Below are 17,418 nucleotides of genomic sequence, written 5' to 3' on the forward strand. Positions count from 1 at the left end.
TTTCTTGCCTTGTATGTATGTATATATGTGCATATGTATAAATGTGCATGTGTATGTGTGGATTTATGCTGACCCAGAGGTCACCAAATGAGAAATTTTTCTCAGGATTAAAGGAAAGCATAACAGACAGAAGCACCCTTAAGTCAAATGAATTTTCTTCCCTTGGTTCGTTCTTCTTACGGGGAAGTATCCAGAGAGAAAGCAGGCAGTAATGCTTTTGTGAAAGACCTTCATGTATCCGTCTTCTCAAGGGTCTCTACAGAAATGTAAGGAAAAAATATCAAAAGCATCCTTATCCTCCTCTAGGATTCTGGAAATAGAAGCTCAAGCACTACCCCACTTTGGGGAGAGGCACAACTGAGTACAAACTACAAGCTGCCTGTGTCTACTTGGACTCATACTGGAGCCAGGACCAGCTCAAGGCCAGGACAAGATAAGACTAAGCACCATCATCACAGGGTAGCCACCTACCTGAGAGCATCAACACAGACAATTCTGGAAAGCTCTTGAAAACTTCCCCCTTCCCTTTGAAGAATTTTCTACCTGCTCCCCTCATCCTCCCACCACCAGAAAGGATTCTTCACCTTTTGCTGGGCCAGGACCGTTTAAGATCCCTGCAGGGCACAGAGAGTCAGGAGGGCAGGAGCTAAGGGGTGCTGCACCTGCACCTCCCTGAAGGGTGTCTCCTGGGCTGGGGGGTTCTAGAGCTCAGGCTGGCCCTGGACCCGCTGCCCACCAAAGCCACCAGAAGGAGTCCAGAGGGCAGGTGGTGCTGGAGGCATGACAACCTCATCGTGTTCCTACAAGCACAGGACACGGCTGGCCTGCACCATCTGGGAGAGGCAAGTAACACTCGGCCTGCCCGAAGCTTCTCTAGCAGCCTGAAGGCAACAGGTGTCTGGTTCCTGAAGGGACAAGAGGGGCCTCCTCCAGAGGACGATGTCCCCCCCTGGCCTTGGAGGAAAGGTCCTGCGGAGGCTGGTTTTGAGGGACATTGCCCAAGGAAAGGAGCAACAGTGGCCCAGCCAGTTCTCTTGAGATGTCTGCAGGGTACTTTCAAACATATCTATGGAGAGAGAGAAAGGAAATGGGGGCAAAACGTAACTGATGCACTTAGCTGAGGGATACAGGACGTTACCACTCCTGCAACTTGTTTTGTATGTTTCAGCGTTTGTTGGTTGTTTTTTGTTTTTTGTTTTTTTAAGTTGACTGGAAGTTCCAAGTTCTCTTTAGATGGAGATTCTGAAATCTGAAAGTGAAACCTTAGGTTTCTGAGGTGAGAGGAGTCTCTGTTCAGGCTCACCGGGCTCTCCTCTCCCGGCGTGGGAGTTAACACGGACCCTGAGGCCTGACCTCCTCGGCATTTAGGGACTGCATGCAAAACAGCTTTCTCTGACTGGGAATTGAAGCCGGGCTGCGGCGGTGAAAGCGCCGACTTCTAGCCACTAGACCACCGCGGAGCTGCTCACGGCCTGTTTTTAAGGGATACAAGTACCCTCTGCCTTAAGCGGTTTCCTGTCCGTTTGTTCTTCTGGGTGACCCACACCCCTCTCAGGAACAGTCCCCTAAGGCCATTCCCTACCCGCTTTCTCAAAGAATTCCACAGGAAAGACCGAGAGCTCGGCGGGACAGCGGTCCCGCCCCGAGGCCCGCCGGGTCCACGAGAGTTGGCACCAGTCGCCCGGCCGGGCCGCCGCTCAGAGTTGCCCTGGAGACGCGCCTTCGCGAGGCGGCCGCGTGTGGACACGACGTCGCCGGGAGGACGGGGGAGGGGGAGGCGCCCGGCTTCAGACGCCGGGGTCCCCAACATCACCCGGCGGACTCCGGGGGACGCAGCAGCCGAGGCGGCGCGGACCGAGACCGCTTTCGGGAAGGTTCGGCGGCCCCGAACTGGACCCCGGGTCTTCCCCCTACGACCCGCCGCCCCGCGCTTCCACCCTACCTCCGCCGCGGCTCTGCACGCTCGGGCCCCAACTGTTCTCTTGGACGCCGGCCTTGCTCCCGCCACACAGCCGCTCGGTCGGAAACTCGTGTGTCTTCTTTCGTTGGCCGCGGCCCTGGAGCCACGCTTCTCCTTGCGGCCCGCTTTCGGCAAACGACTCCCCCGGTACAAGGCACACTGGCTCCGTCACCCTGAAGTCGCGAGCTCGTGGGATTCAGCGCCCTGGCGCTTTTTCTTGGGAGGTCGGGGAAAGCTCTGTCCCTCTTCCAGGCCCGTCCTCGGGGGCCAGGGGTTAGGGCCGGGGCGCCTCAGYGCGGCTCCTCTCGCCGGGTCTGGACTCCCACGCGCCCTCCCTTGCGGCCTACACAGAAGCTCCAAGGAGCGAGCGCTCGACTGGGTGTGCGGGGACCCCGCGTGTGGCGCGTGTGTTAGTCCGTGGTCCTCGAGGGCTGACTGCCCTTCCCGCTCCTGTAGAGGAAGGGACATTCCTTTCTCCTGTCCGCGCGGAACCGCAAAGGGTCCCCCGACGCGACCGAAAGACGGTGAATCCTCTTCACTGTCTCTGTGGGGGGGGGCGGGCGGGGGGGGGAGGAGAAAAATAGAATTTGGAGGGCAGGAAAGGGGGAAAATACTAATGAAATTTCATGATGGAATGCTTCTTTGAAGGCCACATTTTTTGGAGCTAAGCCTTCCGGTCGCTGGTGAAGATGCAGTCCAGTCACATCCTCAACTGCATTTTGAGGCAAAGCAGAACAAGACAGAGCAGCACTGACGCTTTGTGTCCAGCGGGTATGCTGCCCTCACTTCCTCAGGTTTGGAGCTCTTGAACTTCGAGTGTGAAGGAAACTCGGTAACCATTGGCTAAGAGGAGCAACTGCTGGAGAAAATGGCACATTTCTTCCCCCAAACGTTTTAAGCTTTACTTCTAAAGGAAAACGAGAGAGAGAGAGAGAGAGAGAGAGAGAGAGAGAACGCGCATTAAAATCTTTCTCAGCATTTCTTCCTGTTGGCACTTCGCTCTGAGGTAAACATGAAAACCCCTCCAGACACAGGCTTTCTGTGAAAACCGCCTTTGCCTCTTTGTCCCTCCTAAGTTAAAAATTGCACTCTGTGACCTGTTGAACAGGAAAACTATAAAAGGCAAATAAAAGAAGTTTCGGACATTATAGAAGGTAAAAACAAAACTGTTCTTCAACAAATGGTGTTGGGAAAACTGGACAGCAATGTGCAGAAGAATGAAACGGGACCACTTTCTTACACCATACACAAAAATAAATTCAAAATGGATGAAAGACTTAAATGACAGGAAACCATGAAAATCCTCGAGAAGAATACAGGCAGAAATCTTTTTGACCTCGGCAATGGTAACTCGTTACTAGACACATCGCCAGAGGCAAAGGAAACAAAAGCAAAAATGAACTATTGGGATTTCTTCAAGATATAAAGCTTCTGCACAGCGAAGGAAACAATCAACAAAACTAAAAGGCAGCCTACAGATTGGAAGAAGATATTTGCAAATGACATATCTGATGAAGGGTTATTTTCCAAAGTCTATAAAGAACTTCTCAAACTCAACACCCCAAAAACAAATAATCCAGTTAAGAAGTGGGCAGAAGACAGGAATAGACATTTTTTCCAAAGAAAACATCCAGGTGGCTAACAGACACATGAAAAGATGCTTAGCATCACTGCTCATCCGGGAAATACAAATCAAAACCAGGATGAGATACCACCTCACATGTGTCAGAATGGCTAAAATTAACAACACGGGAAACAACAGGTGTTGGTGAGGATGTGGAGAAAGGGGAACCCCCCTACACACTGTTGGTGGGAATGCAAACTGGTGCAGCCACTCTGGAAAACAGTATGGAGGTTCCCCAGAAAGTTACAAATAGAACTACCCTAGGATCCAGCAATTGTACTATTAGGTATTTACCCAAAGGATACAAAAATACAGATTCAAAGGGGTACATGAACCCCAAGGTTTATAGCAGCATTATCAACAATAGCCAAACAATGGAGAGAGCCCAAATGTCCATGGATTGATGAATGGATAAAGATGTGGAATACAATGGAATATTACTCAGCCATCAAAAAAGAAATCTTGCCATTTGCAACTTTACACCTATGTGTATTATACTAAATAAGTCAGAGAAAGACAAATACCATATAATCTCACTCATATGTGGAATTTAAGAAAGAAAACAGATGAACATATGGGAAGGGAGGACAAAAGGAGAGGAAACAAACCCTAAGAGACTCCTAAGGACAGAGAACGAACTGAAGGTTGATGGGTGGGTGGGGGAATGGGCTAGATGGGTGATGGGTCTTAAAGAGGACACCTGTGATGAGCACTGGGGCTTCTATGTAAGTCATGATTCACTGAAATCTACTCCAGAAACCAATATTGCACCGTATGCTAACTAAAATTTAAATTAAAAAAAAAAAAACTCTTCAAAATGAGTCTCAAGACCAATTAGGGAGAAATCGAACAATCCAGAAATTTGAGTGGACTCCCGCTGGGTCCTGAATAGATGTTTACTTTATCAAGTCTTCAAACGAATGCAGTACTGGCCAGGAATCGTGAGTGCCCTGTATGGTGTTCGATTATTTTAAAACAAATGTCCTAACACGTAGCCTTTGCTATGATACTGCCTAAAGCATACAGGGATGATTAAAACGTTGGACTTAAATCAGTCGACTAGAATAAGTGACAGCGGCGGGAATCGGAAGGACCCCCTCTGCCGAGAGGACCCCGGAGAAGCGCAGAGCGCAAGGGCCGGCGAAGGACGAGCGCGCGGGTGAGGCGCCGCGGGGCCGGCGGGAGGCCGGGGAGGGCGCGTCCTCCGGGTCCTGGGAGGATTCCCGGCGCCGAGCCGCGGCCACGAGCCGAGAGCACCGACCGCCCCCGCGGTGAAAGGGGCCGCCGACAGCCCAGGAGGGCGGGTGACCCCCCACGGCCGGGCGGCGGGGGCGCCTGGGGCCTCAGACGCCCCTGACCGGCCCCCTCCGGGAGCTGGGGAGTCGGCGGGGCGCCCTCGGCAGCGGGGCCGTCGGTCCGGATCTGGAAACCCTGCGCTCGGTGCGGATCCCGGAGCCAGACTGCCGAGGGCCCCCGGGGCTTCGCCTCCTGGGGGGAGACGCGGGAGCCTAAGCCGGCGCCGCGGTCCCTTTCCCTGAGGCGCCGCGGGGGCTCCCAGGGGCCTTCCGCGCTTAGAAAGACGTCGGTGGCACGACCGAAGGTGTTCAGGGCTCGGGCCCGCGAGACGGCCACCCGTCCCGTTTCCGTAGTGTAGTGGTTATCACGTTCGCCTCACACGCGAAAGGTCCCCGGTTCGAAACCGGGCGGAAACAGCTCCCTTTTGCCCCCCAGTTCTCTTGTTGTTCTGAAGACAGAAGGGAGGGCCGTTTGAGGCAAGGCGGCCGCGGCGGGCGCAGCCCCATTTTCTATTCAGAAAAGCAAACACAAAGCAAGGCTGCAGTTCCCTTGCTTCCTGAAAGCCTACTCGGCACCTCACAGCCTGGCCTCGCTCGTCCGCCGCGAGTCTCAGCCGCGAGCAGCCCACAGCCAGTTCGTCAGGCCCAGAAGGGCTCCCGGGACCAGGCCCACTTCCGGTTTCCGCTACCCCCCCCCCCCAGGAGCCCCGCTAAGCTGCTCCCCTGGCGCCTCAATCCGCTCTCCGGGCGGACGGGCCCCGTGGCTCTGAACACCAACCAAGTCTCCCCTGTGGGGCACACGTGGCCTTCCCGACCCCAGCACGCCGGCGCAACGGGTGCATTTGCCCCACAGAGCAAAGGAAAACCAACTGCGCCTGGGACTCGTAGAGGAAGAGTTTCAGGCGCCTCCGAATGAGCCCGCAGGTGCCAGCATCAGGAGAGCCCCTGAGCTAGCTGGCAGGTCCCGAAGTAGGGGGACTCTGCTCCCCACCCGCTGCGAGCCAAGTCCGCCCCGCACTCACCGGGAAACCGAGGCTCGGACAGAGAGCACGGCCTCGGCTCTGCCACACACAGGGCTCGAGCTAGACTCGAACGTAGCACAGGCCAGTTACCTTGCGGTCAGACCTCAGAGCCCAAAGCGCGTCTGAGGCTGGGAGAGGTGATGAGCAGCGGGGCAAGGGCTGGGAGCCTTGGGCCGCTGGGAGTCGCCCCCACTTTTGCTCTGTACCTCTGGCAAATCTAAAGCAGAGATCTAGCATGGTCTGATAGTCTAGTGGCTAGCATTCCCCTCTTTCACAGCCACTACCCAAGTCCAGGAAACTCTTTTCCCAGCTTCCCAGCATGAAGAAGCCTCTTCTTAAAATCTCAGAGGGAGATTTTTAACCCCCTGAGGGTTAGGGTTAGGGTTTCCCCAGGTCCAGGGTCGGAGAGCCTCTGTACTGAATCTCTAAACTCCAGTGAGGCCTGGACTGAGGGTCCAAAGCATCTCCCAGAGCAGGGAGAGGTGAGATATTATGTCCTGGCCTTGACCTGGTCCTGGCGGCATCTGAGTCCAAGCAGGCACATCCTGATTGGTGTGTGTTCAAAATTGTGTCTCTCCCTGAAGTGGGGGTAGTGACAGCTTTAATTTTCATGACCCCAGAGGAGTCCAAGGATGCTATTGATGAGGTTTTGTACTTGCATTTGCTTTCTTGCTGATTCTGTAACTCAGAAGGGGAAAAAAGGTTTAGCAGTGGATAAATTAGTGGTCTCAGTGCTAGGTACAAGGGGAAAAAATCGAGATGACAGTAAGGATGAATTTCAAATACCTTTAACAAATTAGTTTAATAATTGAGGGGTGTCTGGGTACTTCAGTCGGTTAAGCAACTGACTCTTGATTTTGGTTCAGGTCATGGTCTCGGGGTCATGATCCCAGGGTCATGATTTCAGGGTCATAAGATTGAGCCCCATGTTGGGCTCCACTGCTCAGCAGGGAGTCTGCTTGAGATTCTCTCCCTCTACCCCTTCCCCTGCTCCATGCTCTTGCTCTCTCAAATAAATAAATCTTTATTTAAAAAGAATTTTAATAATCGACATATTATGGCATAGAAAATGTTTTATGTCATGTCACGTTTCTAAAGAGAACTCCTCGTATGCATCAGACTGATTTAATCATTTTGGTCTAAAAACTTTATATTGTCTTCCTGATTTTCTAACAATTTAGAAAATATTGGTAGCATAGTATTCTAGTTTGTACAAGTCTTGGATTAATTTTCTCTTCAAAATTCTAGTGACACTGAACATCATAAATTACCTATCCTGGTTTTACTGGTCACTGACAGACTTTAATTCCAATAACTGACTTTATATAATTTAAAATGATGTGTTCCAGTAAATTAATACCATATACCTAACATATACCATATAATATCTTTTAAGTGAATAATAAGTTTTTAAAATTCTAGAAATCATCGTGACTTAATTATTCCACTCATGGGGCACCTGGGTGGCTCAGTTGGCTAAGCGACTGTCTTCAGCTGAGGTCATGATCCGGCATCAGGCTCCCTGCTCAGCGGGGAGTCTGCTTCTCCCTCTGATCCTCTCCCCTTTTGTTCTCTCTCTCTCACTCTCTCTCTCTCTCTCAAATAAATAAAATCTTTAAAAAATTTTTTTAAATTTAAAAAAAATTATTCCACTCACAACTTTCAGTAAATGTTTAATGTATCATCTAATATATGATTCCAACATATATTTCTGTATTATGTGTCAGCTCCCTTTGAGATTTTAAGATCTATTGTTAAATTCTTTGAATGATATTAAATTGAATTAACTATAATCTTTGCCTGGACAATTTCTAATTAAGAGAAAAATAACAGGGGTGCCTGGGTGGTTCAGTTGGTTAAGCATTTGACTGCAGTATTACTTATAATACTAATAGCATAAAACCAACTTAATTTCAAAAGTATATGGAAAGGGTTAAATAAATACAAACACAAAGAAACTTCATCGTTAAAAGGAATTCAGAAGGTAACGATGATGACTCTACTCTTGAGGATTCCTGGTGACCTGTTTTCCTCCAGCTCTTCAAGGATCCGAGGATCGTGACGATCTTGGCTCGGGTCCTTCTCTTGTAGACAAAACACTTAAGGACCGGAGGGTGATAGAGGCATTTCTCTCCCTTTAGGTGAGAGGATGCACAGGGTAGAAACAACTGTAGACGCTGTAACGCTCTAAAAACTAGCACCACGTCCCTGGGTGGGCTCGAACCACCAACCTTTCGGTTAACAGCCGAACGCGCTAACCCATTGCGCTACAGAGACCGGTGGAGATGCACCTCCCCAACCAACGGAGAGCAAGCACACGCACTCAACGCTAGGGGGAGCCACCCACCTTTGCAGGACAGCCGTTAAGTCTCCAAAGTCTCGGAAAACCCGAGAGGAGTCGATACGGCGTGTTAGTCGCGTTTGAAATCCGTGCGTTGGGCGATTCCAAAGGCAGAAGGGCAGCCAGCGGAACATCCTCCCCACACCTCGTTCCATACCCAATTCAGATGCCAGCGCCCCCCCCCCCAACACACACACACCCAGGGCCGTCATCCCCCGGGCCTGAGGCAAGAGGGGCCCAAGAGAAGCAGAACGCCTGGTGGGCTCGCGTGGTGGCTCTTCCGGTTGCTTCGCCTTCACCCGCCTATCTGCGCTGCAGGAGCTCCGCTCGGCTGTGGTCGGTGGGGTGGGAGCCAGCTGGAGTGGAGGGTGCGGGGATCAAAAGAGGAAGTGTAAGGAGGAGGGAAAGAAATGGGGCCGGCGTGGACGCTGCAAAGATACTTCCCAGGAGGCCTGTACAGATGCACGGGCTGGATGCAGTGGAGATGATAAATACGTCAGAATGGGGAGGGAAACAGCACAAGTACCTTGCAGTTGTCCGAGAACAAAGCAGCGCAATAACTGGAATGAATTTGTCAAAATTAGTAGAGCAAGACGTGAGCTTGCCCCCGGGGCCGTGGCGCGCCGTGATCGTATAGTGGTTAGTACTCTGCGTTGTGGCCGCAGCAACCTCGGTTCGAATCCGAGTCACGGCAAGGATTCCGTTTTTTGTGTTTCAAGCCGAAAGGGCCACTCTCCTTACCTGCAGGCAGAGAGCCACGCTTTTCGACGGCCATCAGTGCAATGTGGTCAGGAGAAGAGAGGAAAACCCACTAGTGCACTAAGCTATATGTAGCTCTGTCACAGAGAAACCCCTGGCCTGCTCCACATTTCACCATTTAACAGAAAGTATCTAAAGATGAGGTGCGAGCTCTCAATAAGCCCTGTGTGGAGCTTCCCCTAAGGAAATGGACTAGTCCTGTCGGTGTTTTTTCTGGTGGAAATATGTCACACATTAGTGAGACTTTTGTACACAAAAAGAGCAGATTTTAGGGTTTGCAATACACTCCAGACTGGTCCTGGTCTACGTTGGATTCTCTAACATCAGATAGCTGAGTTTTATCCTACAAAGGAAAATAGTTAGGTGTATTCACAGAACAAAATGCCCAAATAATTAAGGGACAGCTACTTAAATATTGAAATGTGCAATCATCACCAGGATCAAGACAAATTTTCTATCATCCAAGCATGTATGGTCCTTTGATACACTTTCCAGCTTGTCCTTTCTTCAAATTCACGTGAATGAATATACACTTTTTCTATCTAGCCATTATCTAGCAACATTATGATTTTTATATATGTTATTGCCTTCGCCACACTTTAATTTTGGTGTTAATGATAATGGTGTAATGATAAGCATCACATCATCGTAAAACTAAAGACAAATGATAGATATTTGAGTAATTTTGATCTGCAGCATTTGAGGAAAGACTCATACAAATGCCATTCTACTAGTAATTTGTGGATATGTGAATAAATGTCCATTGGAGGAAAGGGAGCCATGGACCAAAAAAACAAAACACACACACACACAAATTCTGCAAGGAAAGCAAGACCACCGTTCTTATACCCTAGAGGGGCTAGAACGGAAGAGTGGAGAGGAGCATGAGGCAAGTCAGAGCAAAGTGGAATTTTTATTGCCACTGAAGAGTGCGTCCTCCTCCATCATTCCCCCTCTCTCCAAGGCCCTCCCAGGGATGGATGGGCCGACGGAAGCGATGTTAAGAAGTGGTCCCGTGCGCAGAGTTTGGGCTCCGGCTGGACCAGCTGTCCGGTGTCCCCTCTGGGTAAGAGCGGCCCCCACAGGATATACTCCGGCTCCGCCGTGGGAGAGACACTAACTTGGCCAGCTCCGTGAGCCGCGCACGTCTCTGGCCCCTCGAGGAGGAGCAACGATTCCAGGCGGCTGAGCCGGGCCCGTCGAAAGGCTGAGCCAGGAGCACCCGCACAGGAACCGGTGGCCTGCTGCCGCAGGTTCTCTCTCCTCTCATTGTTAGGCAAACGTGGATCCAGCTCCCTCCGGCAAGCACTGGAGAGGAGGCCGGGTCATTTCCGCAGGTTGGGGGTGGGTGGTGGGGTGGCGGCTTCCTGTCCCCAGGAACACAGCGGGAGTGGAAGACGAGGAGGGAGAGGAAGAAGCCGGGTGAGAGGCGAGGAACAGCTGACTCGCCGCGGCAGGGACGGAGACGGCGCGCTGGACCCGGGAGCCTGAATGCGAAGGCTGGTCTCGGGCCCCCATGTTCCTGGAAGGGGTGCCTCCTTCCGACTTGGCCCCAAAGGGAATATGGAGCGGGAGGCCTTCGGGCGACGTCCGCCATGCTTTCCCACCAATATGGGCCGCGTGGCCTTTCTTCTGTTGGTGCTCGCCCGCCAGCCAGCCTGCGAGAAATTCCCGGCCTGGTGCCGAGCTCGATGGGCGGGTCCCGGCGCGGGAGCTGCCACAGACACTTGCGGCTGTAGGGAATGAGCGGAGTGTACCTCTGGCACCTTTTGGACGGACAGGAGGTGTGGTGCAAGAAGCAGTTACATCCAGACACTTCAGTCACGAAATAGGAGAGCCAGGAGGATGAGAGTGGGGACCCGATTTCCCAAGCAGGGCTGAAAGCGGCACCAGGAGGAAGAAACGCGCCTGACCCAACCAGCCCCGGTGTTCCCACACAAACACCAGCCCTGAAGAGGCCTTCGGCTCCTGTGGCTTGGAGCTGTGAACCCGGGGCCCGCGGGCACCTTATAACGTAGGCGTGAGGTAGCGGCAAATGCTTGTCATCAAGGTCTGGACTAGGAGATACATGGAACTGGTAGAATTGTCAATCCCGTGGGATGCTGGATCCACCCCAGGACCTTCTAGAATTGGTCCTGGATAGATTGTGGGTCAGGTCCCTGCCCTGAATGGGAGAGGAAGGGGAATGTGTGAGGGAGGTAAGTGTTCAAATATGACAAATGTGAGTTTGTGTGTGAGTGTGTGTGTGTGTGTGTGTATTTGCATGATGGGCTCTCAGGGCTTTTTAAAATGCTATCTAAAGAAAGACACATATTATGACAAATGTGAGTTTGTGTGTGTATGAGTGTGTGTGTGTGTGTGTGTGTGTTTGCATGATACGTCCTCAGATAGGGCTTTTTAAAATGCCATCTAAAAAAATAAAATAAAATGCCATCTAAAAAATAAAATAAAGTAAAATACCATCTAAAGGAAGCCAAATACTATGGAGGAATCACTGGAGATAGCCTTGGGAAGAATGTAATTCAGAAAATACCAGTGCAGGTTATCTATGCAGACTGTCCCTAGATCCAGTAAACACCCATTGCAACTAAGGGTGAAACTGTGTTGTAAAGATTTCCAAGAGTCATTTTCACTCAGCACTTGACAGGTTTGAAGGATAATTTCTGAATCTTCCTGTGATCATGGAGTATGCTGATACCATCATTCCTACAAGTATGGGAGCCTAATGGATTCTACTAGGAGCATTTTAGAAGTATTTTCTATGCATTGTCATTGATAGTGCCCAAGAATATTTTGATTTTGAGGATATGTCACAGATATTTTAATTAAAACTAAAATTCTAGAGGGGCGCCTGGGTGGCTCAGTTGGTTAAGCAACTGCCTTCAGCTCAGGTCATGATCCCAGGGTCCTGGGATCGAGCCCCACATCAGGCTCCCTGCTCAGCCAGAAGCCTGCTTCTCCCTCTCCCACTCCCACTGCTTGTGTTCCCTCTCACGCTATCTCTCTCTCTCTCTCTGTCAATTAAATAAATAAATAAAAATCTTTTAAAAAAAACTAAAATTCTAGAACTCATAGAGAATTTGGGAGAATACATTCACAATATTTGGTACAAAGATGTTTTTAGAGAACATAAAAAGCCATAAATATAAACGAAAAAATGAAGCCAAAAAGATTTCATCCAAATTGAACACCTGTACTCACGAAAAATCACCACATGAAAGTCAAAAGTTAAGTCACAAACTGAGAAAACATATTAGCTACGTTACTTTAAAATGTCTCAATTATTCAAATATGTGAAGAATTTTTGTAAGTCAGTAATTTAAAAAAACTAAACAAAATAAAAGTAGGCAAAATATTTGAATAGGCTTTCTTCACAAAGTAAGATATCTTAATGACCAAAAGTTACAAGAAACATTCTTGAGGGTGCCTGGGTGGCTTAGTTGGTTAAGTGTCCAACCCTTGAGCTCAGCTCAGATCTTGATCTCGAGGTGTGGAAGTGTGGAGCCTATTTTTAAAAAATATTCTTGATATTTTTACTTATTTGGGAAATACAAATTAAAATATAAGGAGATAATATTACCCACCCTCCAGCATGGCTGTATTTAAAAGAATTAGTACACCAAATGCTGATAAGAATTTGGAGCAATGGCAACTGTAGTTACTGGTTCAAACTATTCTAGAGGACTGTTGGCAATTTCTAATAAAGTTAAACTCATACCTACCCCGTGACTCAGCAACTGCAGTACATCTTTCAAGGCACAAGTACACAGAAAGACTGGCACAGAATATTCATCAAAACAATAACAATATTCACCAATAACACTAATTAATACCAAACAACACCAAAGTTACTCCAATAATACCAAAATCAAGAAGAGATGTACATGTCAATATGGATATATTTAATGAACATAATGTTGCATAAAAAAGGCAAATGCAAAAAAATAAGCATTCATTCATTTGAATCTCAAGAATAAGCAGTAGTAACCTATAGCAAATAGACCTCAAACTAATAATTAACTAAGCGAGATCAGGTATGAATTACCGGGAAAGGGGCTCAACATACACTTCGGGTATGATGGCAATTTTTCATAACTTGATTTGGGTGATGATTACATTTGCCCACATTCAACCAAGTGTACACTAAAGATCTGTGATGTTTACTCTGTGTGAACTGTAGTTCAATAATTTACTGTTCCCATAAATACTAGCAGAAGGCAGATGGAGACAAGCCGGGGTAGACCATGACATCTTGTTTGCATTTTATTGTAAACTCGAAAACTGGTTCTCATTTACTGATACCCCTCCCTCCCACATGCACACTGATACTTGAAATATCTTTACCAGAAAAAAGGCTATGAGGACCCTATTTCATTAGTGAAAGCTATAGGCCGGTCCCCTTGAAAGGCAGTATTTCATCTTTGGGGATATTTTCTGCTCAGTAGGGAGACAAGGAAACTTCCAAGGTTTTACTTTGGCCGGCCACCAGAAGGTTTGTGCACTGTGGGATTTACTCCTCTTGTAACTGCTTCCACTGTGGGGCCAGGGTGTACTCTGCCCCTAAATATCCTCTGTTCCGACTGCTGCTAACTAAGGTGCACAGCTGGCGCTGGGATTAAGAGCACCCCAAAGAGACTGGTCAGACACTACCCTGCTGTACTTGGTTTGAACCGAGGTTGCTCCAGCCACAAGGGCACTAACCACTATACAGTGACGACACACCACGGTCCTGCTGGGAGCCACTGCCCTTACTATAATTTTTTGATGTAAAAATATTCACACTTCTTTTGCTGTTTTATTCTTGGACTCCTACAGATAGATGTGCGTGCTGGTCTCTTTCATACTGTTCTCCCTTTCTCCCTCCCCATTCTGCTACATAATAAAACAACTTTCATATCTCAGATCCGGGCCTGTGCTTCTTCACAGATTTCCTAGCAGTCTCTTCGTCTCATCCATACTTCTTTCTTTCGCTCCTCTTCACCCTTGATCTCTTTCCCGCTTCTCGCCCCTCCCCCACTTACCCCGACATCCCCCTTCCCTTTATCTTTCTGGTTCCCACTGTGGTGGGAATCGTCCAACGCAGGGGGTTCAAACGCAAGGAACACATCGCGTCGACTCCTCCTTCTGGGTGTTCGGAAGCCTCGGGACCTGAATCGTGGTCCTGCAAAGGCGGTGGCTCCCCTTGGCGCTGAGCGTGTGCTTGCTCTCTATTGGGAGGAAAGCAGAAACTCGCGTAGGTCTCTGTGGCGCAATGGGTTAGCGCGTTCGGCTGTTAACCGAAAGGTTGGTGGTTCGAGCCCACCCAGGGACGTGGTGTTTGTTTGCACTTGGAAAGTCTTTGTTGTGTGGCCTCCTTCCTTTCAAAAAGGTCGAGATCTCACTTATTACCCTTCTGTCCTGTGCACCTCCTTTAGGGGAGAGCAAGAACAATCAGTGTTGTTCTCTGCCTCACTTTCCATATATCGTGTGTATTAGTGCTTATTTAGTCCCCTGTGTATCAGGAGTTAGTTGGACTAGTTAGTCAGGGCCAGGGTCCCCAAGGAGAAAATACGGAGTCCGGACAGCTAAAATAAAGAGAGCACTAACATCCTGTTTTGCAGCTTAGATAAGACATTCTGCTTTGCAGCCCTTGCAGAAATGACTTGTGCAAAAGGTCCTAAAATAAGACAATTAACCACAAAGCATTTGTCAATATCACAGGCAAGGGGCAGTTAAGACGTAAGCCCCCAGATGTCAGCAAAAAAAGACCATCAGTACAGAGACATTAACCTGATAGGTAGGCAGATGTCTGACCAGAGTCCTGATTGGCACGACTCAGCACACCCTGATTGCTTAAGATAGTTCTGCAAAAGAGCTCATAAAACCCCCTAAACTTAGAAGCTCCAAAGGAAACACACTTGCCCCCACACCCCACCCTGCCTCTCCAGGAGCTTTATACTCTTGCTCAATAAACTTTGCTTTGCTGCCCACCACTCTTTGTCTGGTCCACCTCTTCATTCTTAGAAGCGGTGTGACCAAGACCCCTGGGCACTAAAGGAAAAGAAATCCTGAAACAATATTTTCCCCTTTTTAGTTCTTTCATGCGTAGCTTGGTACAGATTTGTACTACTCTTAATATTTATCCCTTTTCTGTCTACTACACTGCTGTAACTGGAATTTACTTTTATACATACCCTGAGAAGACTTGAATCCATTATAATTAGCAGTATTTAGTCTTTGTGTTAGGGATTCCTGACATAGTTGGTCTCATTTCCACCATATCATGTATTTAAAAAAATATTTTCCTTATGTTTTTCACTACACTGGTTTACTTAGATAAAATTCTGTTTTTCTATAGCGTTTAAAAAATTCCACTTCCCTGATTAGTTAATATATTTTTTTAGATTCTGGGTACATAAGATTAAGTATTATGTTCCTTAGTTCAGGAAACATTAACATGGATGCTCTAACAAGGTTCTTTCATATTTGTCTTTCAGTTATTTTGTTTATCCACACCCATTCCCTTTTCCACCCCCAGAAGTTTACACTCTCTGGGGTTCACCATATGTCTTTTTATTCCAGTATCTCTTTGTATATGTAAATAAGGTCATGTCTTTGAAAAATATAGTGTCCTTGGCTGTTATTTTTTAAATTATGGTAAAATACAAAAATATGTATTTTTAATTGGTATGGATATGGAATATTGATTCCACAAATCCTTGGCTTGAGATCCAGATAGGGATTTAGATTTATTTACTTTGGCTTTGTCATGGATATTAACCTGTTTTGCAATTTTGCTCCAGAGTGAGGGAAGCTGAGCAGTACCCTTAGGAAATACTTGAGATAACATAATCGTTTTCCCAAGTCAGCCTGCAGAGAAGATTCAAGCGCTAGAAGATGACAAAGGGAATTTTAAGGGATTTCCTGATATAAAATCCAACCTGAAGTGGGGATTGCTGGGCGCTTCCGGAGGGAACCCGGTAACTTTCTGGCCTCTTCAACCGGCTTGCGGGAAGAGAAACGAATACAGACTCATAGATAGTGGGCCCGTTGCGTAGTAATGGCACTTCTCTCAAGGTTCCTGAGAATCACAGGTGCAGCTATTGTTACCCAACGTCCCCTTTTATCCTTCCGTTAGGAGGATTAACTTTGAGGGAAAAGGACTGTTTCCGCCCGGTTTCGAACCGGGGACCTTTCGCGTGTGAGGCGAACGTGATAACCACTACACTACGGAAACGGGACGGGTGGCCGCCTCGCGGGCCCGAGCCCTGAACACCTTCGGTCGTGCCACCGCCGTCTTTCTAAGCGCGGAAGGCCCCTGGGAGCCCCCGCGGCGCCTCAGAAAAAGGGACCGCGGCGCCGGCTTAGGCTCCCGCGTCTCCCCCCAGGAGGCGAAGCCCCGGGGGCCCTCGGCAGTCTGGCTCCGGGATCCGCACCGAGCGCAGGGTTTCCAGATCCGGACCGACGGCCCCGCTGCCGAGGGCGCCCCGCCGACTCCCCAGCTCCCGGAGGGGGCCGGTCAGGGGCGTCTGAGGCCCCAGGCGCCCCCGCCGCCCGGCCGTGGGGGGTCACCCGCCCTCCTGGGCTGTCGGCGGCCCCTTTCACCGCGGGGGCGGTCGGTGCTCTCGGCTCGTGGCCGCGGCTCGGCGCCGGGAATCCTCCCAGGACCCGGAGGACGCGCCCTCCCCGGCCTCCCGCCGGCCCCGCGGCGCCTCACCCGCGCGCTCGTCCTTCGCCGGCCCTTGCGCTCTGCGCTTCTTCGCGGTCCTCTCGGCAGAAGGGGGTCCTTCCGATTCCTGCCGCTGTCACTTATTCTAGTCGACTGATTTAAGTCCAACGTTTTAATCACAGCTTTCATCTTTTAGCAGGTTCCGGAGCAGAAGTTGACGTCCTTAGGGCATTTGTGTGTTTGAAGATGTCCAACATAGGCCACACTGTTTTCTGGCCTGTATTAAATTCACTTGAAGATCAGGCTACCAGGAGGAATATAGACCACAAAGGTTTCAGGATTTGTCTGAATGTGGAGGACCCGGGGACAGCCCATGCCCATTTCATGATCACAGGATTTCTCCCTCATTGGTCTTGAGATTCTTTTTTAGGGGTAGTTTTATTTCAACTTCGCAACACCCAAAACATCTTTTTATTTGCCTTTTTAGTTTTCCTGCTTAACAGCTCTTTAAGTGGGGTGCCTGGGTGGCTCAGATGGTTAGGCGTCTGCCTTTGGCTCGGGTCATGACCCCAGGGTTCTGGGATCGAGCCCCACGTCGGGCTCCTAGCTCTACGGGGAGCCTGCCTCTTCCTCTCCCTGCTTGTGCTCTCTCTCTCTCTCTCTCTCTCTCTCTCTCTCTGTGTCTCAAATGAATAGATAAAATCTTAAAAAAAAACAGGTCTTAGAGTGTAAATTTTAGCAAAGAGGTAAAGATAATTTTCAGAGAAAG

General features: G+C 49.2%; 1 protein-coding gene and 5 non-coding genes across 6 annotated transcripts; 4 read left to right on the forward strand and 2 right to left on the reverse strand.

Annotated features, from left to right (window-relative positions):
* The first annotated feature begins 780 nt into the window (after window positions 1-780).
* LOC112813318 (uncharacterized) lies at window positions 781-5,255 on the forward strand. The gene is made up of 3 exons (XM_073888443.1): window positions 781-846; window positions 1,443-2,484; window positions 2,609-5,255. The coding sequence occupies exons 1-3, from the start codon at window positions 781-783 to the stop codon at window positions 2,626-2,628; spliced, it is 1,128 nt and encodes a 375-aa protein (XP_073744544.1). The 3' UTR covers window positions 2,629-5,255.
* Window positions 5,224-5,296, forward strand: TRNAV-CAC (transfer RNA valine (anticodon CAC)). The gene has a single exon. It is a non-coding gene; the product is annotated as a tRNA-Val (tRNA).
* A 2,808-nt stretch (window positions 5,297-8,104) lies between these two features.
* TRNAN-GUU (transfer RNA asparagine (anticodon GUU)) lies at window positions 8,105-8,178 on the reverse strand. The gene has a single exon. It is a non-coding gene; the product is annotated as a tRNA-Asn (tRNA).
* Window positions 8,179-8,864: 686 nt separating this feature from the next.
* TRNAH-GUG (transfer RNA histidin (anticodon GUG)) lies at window positions 8,865-8,936 on the forward strand. Its single transcript has one exon. It is a non-coding gene; the product is annotated as a tRNA-His (tRNA).
* A 5,302-nt stretch (window positions 8,937-14,238) lies between these two features.
* TRNAN-GUU (transfer RNA asparagine (anticodon GUU)) lies at window positions 14,239-14,312 on the forward strand. The gene has a single exon. It is a non-coding gene; the product is annotated as a tRNA-Asn (tRNA).
* Window positions 14,313-16,144: 1,832 nt separating this feature from the next.
* TRNAV-CAC (transfer RNA valine (anticodon CAC)) lies at window positions 16,145-16,217 on the reverse strand. The gene has a single exon. It is a non-coding gene; the product is annotated as a tRNA-Val (tRNA).
* Window positions 16,218-17,418: the final 1,201 nt, after the last annotated feature.

Source organism: Callorhinus ursinus, unplaced genomic scaffold (assembly GCF_003265705.2).
Source record: "Callorhinus ursinus isolate GAN/ISIS: 27379988/994484 unplaced genomic scaffold, GSC_fseal_2.0 scaffold90, whole genome shotgun sequence".
Lineage (NCBI taxonomy): Eukaryota > Metazoa > Chordata > Mammalia > Carnivora > Otariidae > Callorhinus > Callorhinus ursinus.